This window comes from Peromyscus californicus, unplaced genomic scaffold (assembly GCF_007827085.1).
Source record: "Peromyscus californicus insignis strain IS unplaced genomic scaffold, ASM782708v3 Scaffold_2__1_contigs__length_46816999, whole genome shotgun sequence".
NCBI classification, from domain to species: domain Eukaryota; kingdom Metazoa; phylum Chordata; class Mammalia; order Rodentia; family Cricetidae; genus Peromyscus; species Peromyscus californicus.
In genome coordinates this window covers 40219641-40239548 of record NW_026294540.1, presented here as the reverse complement: position 1 = coordinate 40239548, position 19908 = coordinate 40219641, and the positions used below count along the sequence as shown (strand labels likewise).

General features: G+C 43.9%; 1 protein-coding gene across 3 annotated transcripts in view; it reads left to right on the top strand.

Annotated features, from left to right (window-relative positions):
- Nucleotides 1-19908, top strand: part of Flt3 (fms related receptor tyrosine kinase 3) — a 128455-nt gene that overhangs the window by 30991 nt on the left and 77556 nt on the right. The window contains exon 1 of one of the 3 annotated variants that reach the window (XM_052754527.1): nt 9887-10795. The exons of the other annotated variants lie outside the window; for them this stretch is intronic. Coding sequence (XP_052610487.1) covers nt 10753-10795 — 43 coding nt within the window. The 5' untranslated portion in view covers nt 9887-10752. Of the gene's footprint in view, nt 1-9886; nt 10796-19908 lie in introns of those variants that run through there. 3 annotated transcript variants of the gene reach the window in all.

Below are 19908 nucleotides of genomic sequence, written 5' to 3'. Positions count from 1 at the left end.
AGGAAAGATTTATTCCACTCACAGTTTCATATAAGTTTGTTGGTTTTTGGTTTTTTTTCTCTTTTGGGGGCCCACCACCCAGTTCCCAAATGAATCACACACGAAGGCTTATTATTACTTATGAATGCCCGGCCTTAACTGGCTTGTTTCTTGCCAGCTTTTCCTAACTTAAATTATCCTGTCTACCTTTTGTCTCTGGGCTTTTCCTTTTCTTACTTCTGTAAATCTTACTCTTTTTGTTTTGTTTTGTTTTGTTTTTTTTGTTTTTTCAAGACAGAGTTTCTCTGTGTAGCTTTGGAGCCTGTCCTGGAACTCGCTTTGTAGACCAGGCTGGCTTTGAACTCACAGAGATCCGCCTGCCTCTGCCTCTGGAATGCTGGGATTAAAGGTGTGTGCCACCACCATCTGGCAAATCTTACTCTTACTCTGTGGTTTTCTGTGTAGCTGGGTGGCTGGCTCCTGGAGTCCTCCTCCTCCTCTGGCCACATTTTTTTTTCTCCCAGATCTCTCATTCTATATATTCTCTCTGCCTGCCAGCCCCACCTATCCTTTCTCCTGCCTTGCTATTGGCTGTTCAGTTATAAGACCATCAGGTGTTTTAGACAGGCACAGTAACACAGCTTCACAGAGTTAAACAAATGCAACATAAACAAAAGTAACACACCTTAAATTAATATTCCCCAACAACAGTTCATCATCAAAAGCAGTGAGGGCAGGAACCTGGAGGCAGGAGCTGATGCAGAGGCCATGGAGGGGTGCTGCTTACCGGCTTGCTCCTCATGGCTTGCTCAGCCTGCTTTCTTATAGAACCCAAAACCACTAGCCCAGGGATGACACCACCCACAACGATCTGAGCCCTCCTGCATCATTCACTAATTAAAGTGCCTTAAGGCTCTTATGGAGACATTTTCTCAATCAAGGCTCCCTCCTCTCTGATGACTCTAGCTTATGCTAAGTTGACTTAAAACCAGCCAGCACTCTATCTACCTATCTGTCTGTCTGTCTATCATTTATTTATTTATTGAAACATGATCAAATGTAACCCAACCTGGCCTCCAACTTGCTGTGTAACTGAGGATGACCTTGAATTTCTGATCCCCTTGCCTCTGCCTCCTAAGTGCCAAGATGACAGGCAGGTACCACTACCCCTGGTTGATGTAGTTCTGGACTCAAACCCAACTTTATCAGTTGAGTTAAATCCCCAGACCCAAATGTTTTCTCCTATTCTGTGGGTTGTCTTTTCACTTTTCTTATTTTTTTTTTTTTTTTGAGACAGGGTTTCTCTGTTTATCCCTGGGGGCTGTCCTGGAACTCACTCTGTAGACCAGGCTGGCCTTGAACTCAGAGACCCGCCTGCCTCTGCCTCCTGAGTGCTGGGATCAAAGGCCTGTGCCACCAACACCCTAGCATCTTTTTACTTTCTTTTAAAAAACATTTATTTGGTGTTTGTGTGTGGTGCACATACATAGAGCGAGTGTAGATGTGTGGGTGCATATTCCCATGCCTGTGCTTGAAAGTCAGAGGACATGGTCAGGTGTCCTGCTCTAACAGTCTCCCCTACTCCCTTGAGAAGGTCAGTCACTGAGCCCAGAGCTAAGATGGTGGCCAGCAAGCCCCAGCAATCCTCCCGTCTCCCTACCGTACAGTACTGAGGTTTGACACACTCTTGCACACCACCACCATGCCTGACTTTTATGTGGGTGCTGAAAACTTGACCTCAGGTCTTGAGGATTGTTCATCAAGCACTCTTAACCACTGGGCGACCTCCCGAGCTCTCATTATGGTGATATTTTATTTGTATTAAAATGTTATTTGTATGTTAATAAATAAAGTTGCCCGGGGGTCAGAGCTATTAGCAAGCCATAGGAAAGCAGGGCAGTGGTAGCGTATGCTTGTAATTCCAGCACTTAGTAGGCAGAGCTGGGTAAGTCTCTGTGTGTTCAGGGATACAGCCATTATTGGATACACATGCCTTTAATCTTAATACCAATCATGGAAAACCTGGAGGCCTATACAGACAGGCTGTGAGGAGGCGGTCATGTGGTTGGGTTTACAACCAATGAGAAGGCAGGACAGGAACTATATATAAAGACTTTAACACAGGGGTAGCTCTGGTTCGGAGAGGTAGGACCACTGCAGGAGGAAGGGTAAGGTTTTGGCTCTTGGCTCTGACCTCTTGGCTTTCTTCTTTGCATTGGTTCTGTGTTTATTGTTTGATGGGAAGGTTGGATACATCTACATTTGGCGCCCAACGTGACAAGAATTCATTAAAAACCGATTGGCTTGGCTTGGCAGCAGATCCGGTTTCCAGCCTGGGCGGCCCGGCTGCCTAGCTTGGGCCCAGGCCTGACTGACCCGCAGCTGGAACTGCTACAAACAACTCAAACCTGCCCTGCTGAACAGGGCCCCTGCCTGTAAAGCCAAGGCTTGACTCGGCTCAAGCGGCTACACTCTCTCTCTCTCTCTCTCTCTCTCTCTCTCTCTCTCTCTCTCTCTCGCTGGATTCACACCTCGAACACCAGGTGGCTGTGAAATTCCCTGGGATTCTACTGTTCTACCCAGACTTGGTAAGTCAATTAACATATCTATTTAAAAGAGAATTTTTTTCTACATTAAAAAAAAAATGGGCTTTATGTGTACATTGGAAGAAAATTGGGCTTTGTTTGAAATTTTAGGCACTCTGACAATGGAACAACTATATGAAAAGATTAATATTGATCGAATTATTCAGTTTATTACTTTTCTTATCCTCATTTTACTATTTAAAAAGATCGTCAACTTAAGTGCCAGGATAACAGTCTTAGAAAAACTTGTTAAACCGGTAAAAATGAATTATAGAGAAATTCAAATTCAGACAGAAGAAATAAATAGTGAAGTTGTTTCAAAATTGGATCGTAAGGTTACAGAAAGAAAGCCAGTTTTCACACAATCACCCTTAATTTATCCAGTAGCCGTACAGCAGCTACCTGATGAAGAGAATGAACAAAATACTTGGGTTCCAGTTGAAATGTTAGACTTACGAAGATTTAAGGAGGCAATAGCATCTTATGGCATGCACTCCCCATATGTAAAGCAAATGTTAAACACCTGGTCAACTTGTAATAGGATTATACCAAAGGACTGGCGGGAATTGGCACAGGCTGTTCTTGAACCCGGACAAAATCTCCAGTGGAAAATGTGGTTCAGTAATGAGGCTAAAAATATAGAAAGACAATGGAGGGATAGCGGAATACAAGTCTGCCAGGATCAGCTTATTGGCGAAGGCCAATATGCTTCAGTACAAACACAATGTTCATATGATGTCCAAACCCTACTTCTATGTAAAACGGCAGCTTTGAATGCATGGGACAGAGTTGAAGAACCAGGAAAAAAAACTGAGTCATTTACAAAGGTTATACAGGGCCCCAAAGAATCTTTCACAGACTTCTTACAAAGATTGACTTCAGCAGTACAAAAAATGGTCCCGAATTCAGAGGCTAGTCAGATAATAATTGAATCTTTGGCCTTTGAGAATGCAAATGCAGCGTGCAAAAGAATAATTAGGCCGTTAAAGGCAAGATCTGCACCTTTGGAAGATTGGATTAGAGATACAGTTAATGTAGAGGCTTATGACCATGATGATATGTGGGTAGGAAAAGCAATTTCAAAAGGTTTGAGCAATGTTAGATGTTTTGGATGTGGAAAGCAAGGACATTTGAAAAGGGATTGTAAACAGGTCATTCCTAGAAATAATGTTTATTCAAGGAACACTGGCAACAGAATGCCCCTTCCTTCTGGAGTATGCAGAAGGTGTGGTAAGGGAAAACACTGGACTAACGAATGTAGATCAACAAGGGACAGACAGGGTAACCCTCTGCCTCGACCTTCGGGAAACTCCCAGAGGGGCCTCAGGCAGGCCCCCACAGTAAATCCAGTTCAAACCTTTCCTGCAGTTGTAGAGGAAACCCCTACTCAAAGCAACTAAATAACCAAATGTCTATTGGAATAAATCATGTTAGTCGAGATGATGAAACAGAGAAAATAGGAAATACAGGAAAAAACATAAAGAAAATTTTTTGGCAAACTTCTATTAATGAACAAAGACCAAAACTAACAATAAAAATAAATGGTGTTTTGTTGTCTGGTCTGGTAGACACAGGTGCTGACATTACCATAATTGCACCAGAATTTTGGCATCCAACTTGGCCTCTTCAGGAGGTAAACATTCAACTCTTAGGAATTGGGACATTATCTAGAGTGAAACAAAGTGTAAGATGGCTTGAATGTATAGGTCCAGAAGGACAGAAAGGAAAATTAAAACCATATATGGCTAACATAGCTATGAACCTGTGGGGTCGAGACTTGTTACAACAGTGGAATACTCAGATTAATATCCCTCCAATCTCAGAAACAAATCATAAATTAGTACATGTTTCTGAGAGAAATATTAAAAGATATTATTCTAATGAGTGCTCACCAGCCATCCATGTCATACAAGAACAGGGCACAACAACTGATAATCTTCCAAAAACATTAACAGCTCTACCTTTAAAATGGTCAACAGACAAGCCTGTATGGGTTCAGCAATGGCCTTTAACAACAGAGAAACTCCAGGCTTTACAAGAGCTGGTGGAAGAACAGTTAAATGCTCATCATATTGAAGAATCAACCAGCCCTTGGAATTCTCCTGTATTTGTTATAAAAAAAAAATCTGGTAAATGGAGAATGGTAACAGACCTTAGAGCAATTAACAAAGTAATTCAGCCAATGGGCTCTTTACAATCTGGAATTCCTTTACCTACTCTGTTACCAAAAGGCTGGCCTCTCATAGTTATTGATTTAAAAGACTGTTTCTTTTCAATACCCTTACAAGAAAAAGACAGAGAAAGATTTGCTTTCACAGTGCCTACTTATAATAATTCTCAACCGGTTAAAAGATTTCAATGGAGGGTTCTCCCACAGGGAATGTTGAATAGCCCAACTTTGTGCCAATATTTTGTAAAACAGCCATTAGAAGTGGTACGTAAAAAATTTCCTAAATCTATAATTTATCATTATATGGATGACATTTTATTAGCTGATTCAAATGCAGATACTTTAGAAAGAATGTTTGAAAAAGTAAAGAAAATTTTGCCTTGCTGGGGATTACAAATTGCTTTAGAAAAGGTACAAAGAGGAGATTCTAGGTTAGTTAGTTATAGTTGAAGATTAATTAGGATACGTTTTGAACTTACCAAAATAGGATAGATAATGAAATTATTTTCTCTGAATTTGTCAAATACAAATGGACTAGACATTGTTTAGGTATTTATTACTTGTATATATTGTATATAGTTATTATCCTTTTGTATATAGTTTTTCTTATATTAGTTATAAGCTTTTTCTTTTTTTTCCTTTTTATTAAAATAGAAAAGGGGAAATATGGTGATATTTTATTTGTATTAAAATGTTATTTGTATGTTAATAAATAAAGTTGCCCGGGGGTCAGAGCTATTAGCAAGCCATAGGAAAGCAGGGCAGTGGTAGCGTATGCTTGTAATTCCAGCACTTAGTAGGCAGAGCTGGGTAAGTCTCTGTGTGTTCAGGGATACAGCCATTATTGGATACACATGCCTTTAATCTTAATACCAATCATGGAAAACCTGGAGGCCTATACAGACAGGCTGTGAGGAGGCGGTCATGTGGTTGGGTTTACAACCAATGAGAAGGCAGGACAGGAACTATATATAAAGACTTTAACACAGGGGTAGCTCTGGTTCGGAGAGGTAGGACCACTGCAGGAGGAAGGGTAAGGTTTTGGCTCTTGGCTCTGACCTCTTGGCTTTCTTCTTTGCATTGGTTCTGTGTTTATTGTTTGATGGGAAGGTTGGATACATCTACATCTCATCTTGGTTTTTGAGTTAAGGTCTCTCCCCGGCCTGGATCTCACCCAAAAGGCCGGACTGCCAGGCCATGAGGCCCCTGGGGAGTTGTTGGTTTCAGCCTCCTCAGTGCCGGGATTACAAGTATTCAACACCGGCCCTGGCCTTTTTCACATTGGTTCTGGGGACTGAATTTAACATTTTCTTCTTATGGGGCTGGAGAGACGGCTCTGTTAAGAGCCCTCACTGCTCCTTAGGGAGTATCCAGGTTCAGTTCCCACAACTGCCTGTGACTCCACTTCCATGAGAACCAGTGCCTTCTTCTGGCCTCTGAGGGTAGATCCTGATTCAAAAAACAAACAAACAAACAAAAAAACAAACAAACACAAATGGGAGCTAGCGGGTAGCTCATTAGGTTAGGAGGCTCTGGGTTCGGGATCCTCCTGCTTACGTGGCAAGCACTTTACTGACTTTGCGGTCTCCGACCCACCCTGCCCGTCTTAGTCACGTAAATACTACTTAAACGTTGAAGAACTTTGATGAACTTTTATTAAGTGTTTGAAGCAGTAAAAAAATTAATCTAGGGCTGGAGAGATGGCTCAGAGGTTAAGAACACTGACTATTCTTCCAGAGGTCCTGAGTTCAATTCCCAGCACCCACATGGTGGCTCACAACCATCTGTAATGAGATCTGGCGCCCTCTTCTGTGTACATAATAAATAATTTTTTTAAAAAAAAAGCTGTTTTAGCTGGGTGGTGGTGGTGCATGCCTTTAATCCCAGCACTCGGGAGGCAGAGCCAGGTGGATCTCTGTGAGTTCGGGGCCAGCCTGGTCTCCAAAACGAGTTCCAGGAAAGGCGCAAAGCTACACAAAGAAACCCTGTCTCGAAAAACCAAAAAAAATAAAAAAATAAAAAAATAAATAAATCTAAAGAGCCAGGAGTGGTGGCACACGCCTTTAGTCCCAGCACTCAGGAGGCAGAGGCAGGTGGATCTCTGAAAGTTCAAGGCCAGCCTGGTCTACAGAGAGAGTTCCAGGACAGCCAGGACTGTTACACAGAGAAACCCTGTCTCGAAAACCAATCAATCAATCAGTTTAATGCATGACTTGTACTGTGGTGACTTGAATAAGAATGACTCCCATAAGTTCACATATTTCAATGCTTAGTCATCAGAGAGTGGCATTATTTGAAGACGGATAAGGAGGTGTGGCCTTGTTGGAGGAAGTATGTCATTGGGGGTGCTACCAATGGGTAGCATGGGCGACTTTGAGGCCTATGCTACCCTACTAGGCCCAGTTTCTCTCCCTCCCCCTCCCCTCCCCTCCTCCTTCCCTCCCTTCCCTCTCCCTCCCCTCCCCCTTCCCTCTCTTCCCTCTCTCCTCCCTTCCCCCTTCCCTCCCCTCCCCTCCCCTCCTCTTTCCTGTCTCACCTTCCCCTCCTCTCCCCTTCTCCTCTCCCCTCCCCTCCTGTTCTCCTCTCCTCCCTTCCCCTCCCTTCCCCTCTCCTCCCTTCCCCTCTCCTCCCTTCCCCTGTCCTCCCCCTCCTCTCCCTCTCCCCTCCCCTCCCCTTCCCCTTTCCTCCCCTCCCCTCTCCCCGTCTCTTCCTCTTTTTCTCTTGACCTGTGGATCAGGATGTAGCTCTCAGCTGCTGATCCCACACCATGCTTGCATCCATGCTCCCCACCATGATGATTATGGCTTAAGCCTCTGAAACTGTAGGCAAGTCCCCAATTTAATGCTTCCTTCTATAAGAGTTGCCTTGGTCATGGTGTCTCTTCATAGCAATAGAACAGTGACTAAGACATATGTCTGGGAAAATTTAGTGACGGTTTTAAATGTTTAGAGGGACTGAAAATTCAATATTTAAATGTAAAAGATGATTGCTGATCAACATACAGTGAAAGTGTTGAAGTTTCAAAGTAAGCTATGTTAGATTTAAAAATAAAATGACAATGTGTATGAATTGAGTTCAAAGCTCTAAAATACTAAGTACTAAAATTTGCAGCCATAATTGAATATTCATACTACCGCTGGGTGGTGGTGGTGCATGCTTTTAATCCCAGCACTGGAGATGCAGAGCCAGGCGGATCTCTGTAAGTTCGAGGCCAGCCTGGTCTACAGAGCGAGTTCCAGGACAGGCACCAAAACTACACAGAGAAACCCTGTCTCAAAAAACAAAGAACAAAAAAAAAAAAAAAAAAAAAGAGTATTCAGACTACCATTAAATTTAAATTTTTCTTAAATGTATTTACTGAATATCATTTAAATTTATCAAGTACTTATTAAATATTATTAAAATAAGCATCTTTGTAAAGTCATAGTCTCACAACAGCAAGTATCAGATGACAAACAGATAGAAAATAGGCGATGCCCAGTGCCATGCAGCCTCTGCCTACCCCAGGATGTGACATCACCCTCCTTCTTAGTCTCCTGTGCTTTCCAGCTCTGAGTCTTTACTCCAGAGGGCTGGGAAGTGGCCTTTCTGGCTGGATTTCCCCTTTACTTTCTTTTTTTGTTTGTTTTTGTTTTTCAAGACAGGGTTTCTCTGTGTAGCTTTGGAGCCTGTCCTGGCACTCACTCTGTAGCCCAGGCTGGCCTCAAACTCACAAAGATCCTCCTGCCTCTGCCTCCTGAGATCTGCTGGGACTAAAGGTGTGCGCCGCCACTACCCGGCTCCCCTTTACTTTCATTGGCCAGGGAACAAACTTGTTCCTTTGGTGCTGGGCTCTGGTCTTGTCTTGGGCTTTGCAACAGCCAAAGCGGAAAGATACCCTTGTGGAGGTCATCTCTGGTGGGAGGGGCCAGCAGAGCGTGGGGAAGTCTGAAGCAGGGACTTGGATGGAAGCCAGGTGGAATTCCGAGGGTTCAGTCTCTCATATCTCAGAGCTTGAACTCAGGTTTCTGATGAGGACTCGTTCTCTCTCTCTCTCTCTCTCTCTCTCTCTCTCTCTCTCTCTCTCTCTCTCTCTCTCTCGGGGCCACAAGTCCGATGCGTCCTGCTGGATTTTGGTGTACCGCTTTCAGCATATGTATGTGTAATTTCCAAAACTCAGAAGGGGGTCATGTTATCTGGTTTATGTCCTTTTCTAACTTTAAGTTTTTAAGTATAATCTTTTTTTTTTTTTTGAGATTTTTCAAGACAGGGTTTCTCTGTGTAGCCCTGGCTGTCCTAGAACTCCCTCTGTAGATCAGGCTGACCTCGAACTCCCAGAGATCTGCCTGTGTCTGCCTCCCAAGTGCTGGGATTAAAGGCGTGCACCACCACCCTGCCTTTTTTTGTTTGTTTGTTATTGTTGTTTTAATGACAAAGTCTTGCTGTATAACCCAGGCTAGCCCTGAACTGACCATGTAGCCCAGGTTCCTTCTCATGACCAACCTGCCTGTTGCTTTACATACACATTAAATTGACTGTTCTCCCTCTGCCTGACTCTGTGTCGGGGCCTTGTACATGCTCGGCAAATCGCTCTACTCACTCACACAGTTTGTGTAATTCCTTTCATCCTACAAAAGCAAACTGTGTATTCATCAGATGCCTGCCTGCTGCTCCGCCACCCCCTTGTCCCCCGCTTCTTTCTGTCTCTGCAAATTTTACTTAGCACAATGTCCTCAAGATTCCCATGTTGTATCATATGTCAGAATTGTCCTTTTTACTAAAGATGAAATGCACTCTTTTATATATGTACACTTTCTCTATCAGGCCACCCTCAGTGGACAGTCTCACTACTGTGAGTAACGCTGCTGTGGACAGGAATGTAGGAATGTTTCTTCATGCCCCTGCTGCAATTCCAGAAGTGGAGTCGATGAGTCGGTCATATGACTTTAAAATACCTAAAGCACCCAGCCCATGTCATTCTCCACAGTGGCTGCGTTATGGAAGTCACTTTAAAGTTTCCCCTGGAGGGAAAAATGATAATGCTGTGGACTGCCGCGGAGGAAAACAGTGATGACCGAGGGCATACGCTCACAGTGGTCATGCCCGAAGAGAAAACTATTAAAAGAATGAAGCGCATAGGATTGCTGTGATGGAGGGACGTTACCGACCGTTTGATCCACATCTGTCACTGTGGGGAGTGATCTAGGACGCAGAGGACAAATGGCTCAGGGGAGCTCCTTAATGGAGAAGCCAGGCCGCCATTCTGAGCTTTCAATATTCAGCTTGATGCACGGAATATAACTGTCACCTGGAAACACTATGAGACTAAAAGCCAGAAGTAGGAGTGGACAATTCCAAACATCCTTTGAGATGCACTAATTTGTTTGAGCGTCTGCTTAACCTCCCCAATTTATTCAGTTGACACTGAAACCGAGTCTGCTTTTCTGGATCTGAGGGAGATGGGAATTTTGGTTATCCTAAGAGGTAAGAGGGGGAGACAAAGAAAATCAGTCCACAATGAAGATCTACCAGGCGAGGAATAAAACCTGCGGAGTCGCCACTGTGTGGCACCGATTTGGCACCCTTCATGGAGACATCATGTCCCCTTGCGAAGAGGGAGGTCTGTGGGTCACCGCTCTTCTCACGCTCTGGAATCCAAAGCAGAGAGGTCTGGGGACTCCCAGGGACCGCAATACGGCCCGAGCTACCTTGTCCGAGCAACTTCCCTAGAGGGACCACACCCAGTCTCCCCCGCTGCAATCCGGGCGCCCCGGGCGCCAGGAGCGCAGGCTGCGGACCACGGCCGGGCACGTGGGCTCGGCCGCAGTGCTGCACCAGTTCGGCCCTCCTGGCAGCCACCGAGCTCTCGCTGCCCCGGCCTCTGGGGAGAGGTTCCTCCCCCTCTGCTCTGCACCAGTCCCAGGGAATCTGCGGTCGGTGACGCGCATCCTTCGGCGAGCCACCTGCAGCCTCGGGTGCGCCGCTGGGGCCGCATCGCAGGCTGGGCCGGCGGCTTGGGTACCGCGCGCTCCGGAGGCCATGCGGGCGTTGGTGCAGCGCGGCGGCCGACTGCCGCTGCTCGGTAAGGCCCCTTGCCCCCTCCCCGCCCTGGCCCAGCGCGCACCCCCAACCCCGCGCTCCCCTCGCCGCCTGGTCCCTCCCCTCTTTCGCGCCTTCCCGCGCAAGCCGTGAACTTGGCTGCGGCTCGCCCACCCCCGCCCTCGCCCTCCTCCGCAGCGCTCCTCTGCAGTCCCCAGGCCGCCGCGCATAGGCTTGGGCTTGGATGCGTGCGGCCAGTCCTGGAGAGTCTGCAGCAGCACGGGTGGCCCCGGACCCCCGACCCGTGGCTGGTCCCCTGGCTACTGTGGATTCTCGAGGGGTGGCGTTCTCACCTCTTTGAGGTGTGGTTGACCGAGTAAACTCTAATGGGAAAAATGGTATTCTGCTAGAGCGGTCACCCCCGCTGGCGACCCCCACCTGTGCCTATTTTCGGTTAGATCAATGGCTAGTTACTTTGGAAATACTATCCAAAAACGGATTTACAAATTAAAATACTAGCTGTCCTTCCCCTCTCCATTCTATTCTGATCCTAGGATTAAACCCTAGTGAGATTTTCAAGAATTCCGAGGACTGCCCTCCCAAATTACCTGCTTGGATGATAGCTGTGATTGAAAACGTTAACGATAAGGACAAGGTCACTTCTGACCCAGTTAAGATCGGTTCGCGTCGGCTTTCTATTTGGGAAGATGAGGGGGTTGGATTGAATTAAAGTTGGAGACAGAGTTCTGGGAATCTGGGGAAGATGGGCCCTGCCCCAGTTTTGCAGCCTTGTGAGGCACTCACGGTCTGGCCTTGGCGCCCTCATCTGCCGGGTAACCTACTTCCCCTTCAGCTAGGGTGACTAGGATGACTAGGATTCGGGCTTGAACTGTCGGTGACAAACAGAAAATATATGAAACACAATAAGCAGAAATGATTTCCAATCGCTTAAAAAAAAAGAATCATAAAGTTAAAAATGTAGGATATAAAGAAAAAGGATGGGGAAACCGACGTTTTACCTTTCTTAAACCAGTTTTAAATAGGTACATTTCAAATACACGATATAATATGCTTCGCTTTTCAGGTTCTATTAATGCAAAAGGCTTTGGCTGTGTTTCTTCTTATTATTTATTACATTAGTGCCTTTTCCATAGCAGAAAAGATTTTCTAAAGGGCTAAAGGGGTCTAAGGGAAGTAACTGGGCATCAGAGCAGTACTTGCAACTGCGCTCAAACTGCATCGGACTCCTTCTTAGGAAATGTCTATATCCCTCTCCAGATTCAAAGGGCAACACACAGACAACCAATATGCACAGTTTTATGAGTCCATCCATCCGTAGTTATATATCCGTATGTCCTCATAACCACGTGTGTGTGTGTGTGTGTGTGTGTGTGGGTGTGTGTGTGTGTGAAAACACAATGTGACTCAGCTCCAAAGTGACCACCACTCTGATTTCTCAAACCCTATATTGCTTTTGCCTGTTTTTGAAATTCACAAAAAGTAAACCATGGTTACGCCCCGCCCCTCTCCCTTCTCTCTGCTGCGCCGGGGATCCGACTCAGGGTTTCATGTTGTGTATGAGGCGTGTGCCGCAGCACTGAACCACTCCCCTAACTCTGCTTCATGCTCTAGTTCTTTCCGTGTGTTTATTTTGATATGCGTACGAGTGTTTGCCTGCATGTGTGTGTGCACCACATGTGCGCCTGTGACGGTCAGCAAAGGTGGTCAACTCCCCCTTGAAGTGGACTTGCAGATGGTTGTGGGTGCTAGAAACCAAACCCAGGTCTTCTGCAACAACAGCAAGTACTCCTAACTGCTGAGCCCTCTCTCCAGCCCCAGTGTCCAGCTTCTATGACTCAACGTAGTGCTTATGAGAGAAGACTTTGTTCCCTGTAGTGCAGTCCTTGAAAACAGCGTTGACTGCCATTCTTTGGTATGATATACTTTACTACGTGTTTATCCATCCCCTTGTTGGTCATTCAAACTCTTCCTGGTCTAAGGATGGATCTCCGTAGTAGAGTACTTGCTTAGTATGCATGAAGCCCCTGGGTTCAATTCTCAGAACCCTTTTTAAGAACTTACTTCTGTTTTTGTTATAATTACAAATAATACTGCTGTGATCATCATCTGTTTTTTTTGCTGTACCTGAACTCCCGTTTCTTGTGGGATTTTCCCAGAGGGAGGGCATGTATGCAGTTTGGAAAGGAGTTTTCCCGAGTAGTGTACCAAGTCAAGTCCCTACTAGCCGTATGGATGCTTGCCCATAAGTATTTTCTTCTTGGGTGAAGTAAGGAGCTTAAAATTAGGGGCGTTCAGCCAAGCATGGTGGTGCACACCTTTAATGCCAGAACTTGGGAGGCAGTGGCAGGCAGATCTCAGTAAGTTTAAGGCCAGCCTGGTCTACATACAAAGTGAGTTCCAGGACAGCCAGAGCTACACAGAGAAACACTGTCTCAAAAAACAAAAAACAAAAAACAAAACAAAACAAGTAAAGACTTTAAAATACTCAAGTTAAATGTCTTACATTACAAGAGGAGAGCTTAGTTTCCTTTGTAAGTACCATTTTTCAAGGATAATGATGATATTTTCTAAGAGAATCTGGAAGAGAGGAAAGATTTTTCTTTAGGCTGCCAGTTCACAAATAACAACACAGAGACCTCTTATTAATTATGAAAGCTTGTCCTATATCTTAGGCTTGTTCCTAACTAGCTCTTATAACTTAAATTAACCCATTTACATTAATCTATGTTCTATCACGTGGCTTTACTTCTCTTCCATCTTGCACCTCCTGTTTTCTCTCCATGTCTCCTGGCTTCTCCCCGTGCACCTAGATTTCTCCTCTTCTTCCTTTCTCTCCCCAGAAATCCTGCATATATCTCCTGCCTAGCTATTGGCCATTCAGCTTATTACACCAATCACAACAATACACCTTCACCCAGTGTACAAATATTCCACAACATAAATGGCTTATAATAGTAACTTTCAAGACTAGAACTTTACATTACAGTTTTAAATGAGCTGCATTAGGTACAATACCTTAAACAAGAGTAGAAACATATATACAATATAACAAAAATAACCTTAAATGTGTACCAATATACAAAAATCCGTACCAGTGTAAAATATTTGAGACTAGTTGTTCAAAAGTAGACTCAATCCACCCTTTTATTCCATCATTTCTATACTATATCCCCTTTTTGCCCTTCAGAAAGAGATCCCTGAATCTAATCTCCTTTGCTCAGCTTTTTTCCTGACCATGACCAACTTGTAACCAACCCTCCTAAACAATGACAAACATTCATAACCCACCTAATGACCAAAAACTATCCACCCCACCTCATGGGAGTGTGGGCAACATGTTCTCTAGATTGCTTCCTGATGTCTGGGGAGGGGCAACAGCATCTTTAGGGGACCCTGAGAAAATTGGGATAATGGACAAGTCCTTGGAGAGCTAGTTGTATTATTTTTTGTTTGGTCTTTGTGTGATGGGAAAGTGTAGAGCTTATCTGAAGTCTGGCTGGAGTAGTCTGTGAGGCTGGACCATCTCAGCAACTCTGAAGTTGTTCTGGATGCAGAATTTTGAGGAAACTGCAACTGAGGCATTCTGAGAGGCTGGGTCACCTGGACTACTTGTCTTCATTGGTGTCTGGCCTTTTTTTCTGAAAGCACACAAACTTTTAATAGTAACTTATGTATCTGCATTAACACAAGTATGGAAAGTGTGTGCACAAGTCAATTAAAGATTTTTGTTTGTTTGTTTGTTTTCTGTTTGAGCAGGTAAAAGGCACTTTCTAAGTTTGTTTGGACTGTAGAGCCAAACCAATATCCATGCCATATGAAAGGATGTATGTAATAATAACTCATGAGGATTCTTTAGCTAACAATATTTATCATGTTTCATCCAGTCTCAGAGCTATTCCCATAGTAGACATCACCTGTCCTGTAGTCTTTCTTGGTTTCTTTTTTCATGTCTGTAGCCAAGATTTTCAGGAGGTCTCTGCCAATCAAATCTGATCTTCATTAATTTTGATAAGAACCATAACTTTTTGTTTCCTGTGGAAACAAAGGCATAACCTCTCCCTATTTTCTGACTTCCATTTTGAGTTAAGACTTTTTTTTTTTTTTTTTTGGTTTTTTTCGAGACAGGGTTTCTCTGTGTAGCTTTGCCCCTTTCCTGGATCTCGCTCTGTAGACCAGGCTGGCCTCGAACTCACAAAGATCCACCTGCCTCTACCTCCCGAGTGCTGGGATTAAAGGCGTGCGCCACCACCGCCCGGCGAGTTAAGACATTCTTTTTTTTTTTTTTTTTTTTTTTTTTGGTTTTTCGAGACAGGGTTTCTCTGTGTAGCTTTGCGCCTTTCCTGGAACTCACTTGGTAGTCCAGGCTGGCCTCGAACTCACAGAGATCCGCCTGGCTCTGCCTCCCGAGTGCTGGGATTAAAGGCGTGCGCCACCACCGCCCGGCTAAGACATTCTTAAAATATATAGGTTGGTTTAATTTAGCAGTTTCCATAATCCAGTGTCTCTCAGCAGCTATTGTTTTTTATACATTAGCATTTAAAAATTCAAAGTCAACAAAATACCAGACAGGATCCAGACACCCTGTGTATTTCCTGTCTTTATGTGACTTATTTTTTTTTATATTACTTTACTGTCTCTTTAAAGACTTTATTATTTTTAAACTATTTTTTTTCTTACCCATTTTCTTTTCTTTCTTGAGCATCTAAGCACATTTTAAAACACACTGTGACCTGTTCAGTCAGAGGTTTTGTCTGCCTGGACATGGCTTTGTGTGTGTGTGTGTGTGTGTGCGGCCTCTTCTGACTGTGTGAGCCAAAGCTTAAACTGTAAGGCTACTGCCATGCAGCTCTGCTATGTATATGGCTCCTGGCAACTGGCTCCCCCCTCTCGGTTCCCTGAGAGCCTAGTCTCCTGGCAGTGGGTACTGACCCTGGAGCCATATTTACCTGCCCCAGCTCTGGGAATTTGTTATATCTGCCTGAAGCAGGAGTTTGTACCTTGTACTGGCTGCTCAAGTGCTTGGTTGCACAGCAGGACCTCTTAAAAAAGCCATGCCTCTGTACGCCCAGGGTACATGAGAGACTGCTTTCTCAGCCCTTGTATGGATATTCAAGCCTCCATGTTGGATACTATATGTGTTGAGTCTTTCTCTGTCCCACTAGCCAGCTCCCAAGTAATGACACGGAGACCTCTTTTTAATTATAAAAGCTTGGCCTAAAGCTTAGGCTTGTTCCTGACCAGCTGTTAAAACTTAACTTAAATTAACCCATTTATATTAATCTACATTCTATCATGTGACATTACCTCTCTTCCATCTTGTACTTCCTGTTTTCACTTCATGTCTCCTGGTTTCTCCCGGCATGCCTAGATTCCTCCTGCCCTTCCTTTCTCTCCCCAGAAATCCCGCCTATACCTCCTGCCCGGCTATTGGCCATTCAGCTTTTTATTACACCAACCATAGCACCTTTACACAGTGTACAAATGTCCCACAAAAGGAAGGAGCTCTCTGTGCTGTTATCGACAATGGGCGCTGATACCATGAAGAAAGGACTTCAATATTACAATAACTGAGATACTGTGTCTTTCATTCTGAGAGTTCGTATTTGGAGCCTTGAATTCCACATCCTTGCCACTGTTTTTTGTCTGTCTGTCTTGCTTGTCTTAGTTACTTTTCCATGGCTGTGAAGAGACACCATGACCAAGGCAACTTATAAAAGAAAGAGTTTATTGGGGCTTGCTTACAGTTTCAGAGGGTGAGACCATGATCATTATGGCACGGGAGGCGGGGTGCATGGTGGCAGGCAGGCCGGGAGGCAAGCGGGCAGGTAGGCACGGTGCTGGAGCAGTAGCTGAGAGCTACATCTAGATCCACAGACGTGAGGTAGAGAAAGCTAACTGGGAACGGCTTGGGCTTTTTTATTTTGTTTTGTTTGTTTTGCCTTTTTTTTTTTTTTTTTTTTTTTGAGACAAGGTTTCTCTGTGTATCCCTGGCTGTCCTGGAACTCAGACTAGACTTGCCTCCAACTCACAGAGATCTGCCTCTCTGTGCCTGGGGATTGCTGGGATTAAAGGCATGCACCACCACTGCCTACTAGGGCTTTTGGAACCTCAAAGTCCACCCCTAGTGACACACCTTCTCCAACAAGGCCACACCTCCTAATCCTTCCCAAACAGTTCCACCATCTGTGGCATAAGCATTCAAATAGATGAGCCTATGGGGCCATTATCATTCAAACCAACACATTCCACTCCCTGGCCCTCATAGACTTATAGCCCTATCATAATGCAAGATGCATTTAATCCAAATTCCAAGTCTGCATAGTCTATCATAATCTTGACACAGTTTAAAAGTTCAAAGTCTCTTCTGAGACTCAAGGCAGTCTCTTAATTGTAACTCCCTACGAAAATCAAAATCAAAAAGCAAACTGCATACTTTCAACATACAATGGTTCAGAATATACATTACCATTCCAAAAATGAAGAATGGGAGCATAGTGAGGAAATACTGGATCAAAGCAAGACTGAAATCCAGCAAGGCCAACTCCAAATCTCTTCTCTATGTTCGATGTCAAAGGGCTTGGATGGCTCTGTCCTTCCAGCCTTGGTGACTACAACACCCTCCTTTTCCTTGGGCTGGTTTGACTCCTGGTCTGCAGCGTTCCTTGGCAGGTGTCCTACAGCTTTGGCATCCCCAACATCCTAGGGTCTCCAACACAACCCAGGCTTCACTTTCACAGCTCTTTGCATGGGCCTCTGCTGGTCCCCATGCAGGGACTTCCCTGATACATGCCTGGTCTCGGAGTATCTCCTTAGCAGCAGAGGAAGAGTCCCCAACCCCTTTATTCCTGTATTCTTCATGGCTGGTGCTGGCAAGTTCTGCTGCCTGCTCGGTCGGGAATTACATTTGCATGAGTCTTGTTTCCTTCCTTTGTTGAACATGCTTTCCTGCATTTAGGAACAGAAGATTCCTTAGGCATTTCCTCTTTGCAAGTTGGAAACTTAACTAAGTGGGATCTTGCCCTGAGGGTACTACTCCCCTTTATTCAACTTCACATTAAGTCTTTCTTTAAACTTCTCATCTCTTTGAGCACAAGACTTGGCTTCAACACTAACTTTCCTGGTGCCCTTTTTCTCCTTAAACTGTACATTTTGTATTTCTTTTTGTCCTGCTTGCTCATTTTTGTTGTAGATCTGCATAACAGTGATCAATAATAACCACATGACACTGTCAATGTTAGGCTGTCCTGAAATATCCTCTGTCAAAGAAAGTAGTCCCCAGGCAGATTCTTAGGACAAGGACAAAAAGCAGCCACACTCTTTGCCAAAATTTCACAAGAAAGATCTCAAGCCCCACTGCTAATATTTTTTCCCCCTAAAACCTCCTGACCTGGGCCCCCTAGTCCCCTTTGCTGTCTAGTCAACACTAGATATTGCTCCCTAGTTCACACTACTGTCTTCCAAGTGCCTAGGAGAATGGTGCACTAAGCTCTCTTTACAGTGTTCAAAGTCCCAAAATCTTCCACACCCCACTCCTGGTACAAACTTCTGCCTTGGCTACTTTTCTTTTACTGTAAAGACACCATGACCAAAGCAATTTATAGGAAAAATATTTTAATGGAGCTTTTAGTTTCAGAGGGTTGGAGTCCATGACCATCGTGGTGGGGAGTGTGGCAGGCAGCAGGCGCAACACTGGAGCAGTAGCTGAGTGCTCACATCTTCATCCACAAGCAGAAAGAGCTAACTGGGAATGGTGTGGACTTTCGAAACCTAAGCCCACCCCCAGTGACACACCTCCTCCAAAGCCACACCTTCTAGTCCTTCCCAAATAGTTCAACCAACTGGGGACCAAGCATTCAAATATATGACCCTGTGGGGACATTCTAATTCAAACCACTATATTTACTTTGTTTTCCTTCTTGAGAACTGAAGAAGGGGTGGGTGAGGAAGAGGTTGGAGGCAAAGAGGCTGGGCAAAAGTTGGTTAGGACTAGAGGGAATACCAGACCCCTGATGGCCCTTGACTCTAATGCTTTAATTTCAATTCTTGCCTCATCTGAGTTTAGGTTAGCTATTAATTTCTTCATAGGGACTTCATATTTGCCTGTAGTAAATTTGGGGAATGCATGCCTGCTGTTAAAGAATGATCTACATTTTATAAATCAAACGGCACTTGCAGTAACTCCTAGTTATTAGTTGAGATGTTTCCATTGCTTTTGAAACTGCCTGTTGTCTAATTGAAAATAAGGTAAGGAGATATTAAAGATTGAGAAGGAGTGGTTAGAGAGATGGTTCAGTGGTTACAAGTGCATACTGCTCTTGCAGAGGACCTGAGTTCAGTTCCCAGCATCCATGTCAGGTAGCTCTTAACCACCTGTAATCAAGTTTCAGGGGATCTCGTGCCTCTGAGCCTATGTGCACACCAGCACTTAACATACACATACCAAAGAACACACACACACATACACACACACACACACACACACACACACACACATATATACAATAAATCTTTTTTAAAAAAAGATGGAGGTTTACATATTTTCCCAGGAAAACTTCAGATAAGGAAAATTAATAGAAGATAAATGAGGGGAAATATTTTTTAATTTAACACATGTTATTGAATGCTTATTTCTGTGTCAGGCACAGAACTTTTTTGGACAATGTGTGCCAAAAGGAAAGAGATGGTGGTGTCATAATTTATGCATAAATAGCTAGTTTTATTCTATTTAACAAATCCATGGTCTTTGCCTTTCCCAGGAAAAAGATCTCAAACATCTTTTTTTTTAAATTTTTTATCTTTTTTTACATTTATTTTTTAATTACACTCATGATATTCATTAATTACACTCATGATATTAATTACATTTGTGGTATTCATTGTTTACATTCGCAGTATTCATTCAATAATTATATTTATGGTATTTATTAATTATATTAATTGTATTGATTTATTACATGATATTATGTCCTGATACTACTGTCCATTTGTGGGGTTTTTCCACCATACAAAACAGAGATTCTGTACTTAGGAAATCATTGCTCTATATTCCTTTCTTCTCCATCTTGAGATAACGTCTAATCTCTCTGTCTCTATGAATTTGTATATTCTATATATTTCATGTAATACAATTCTGTA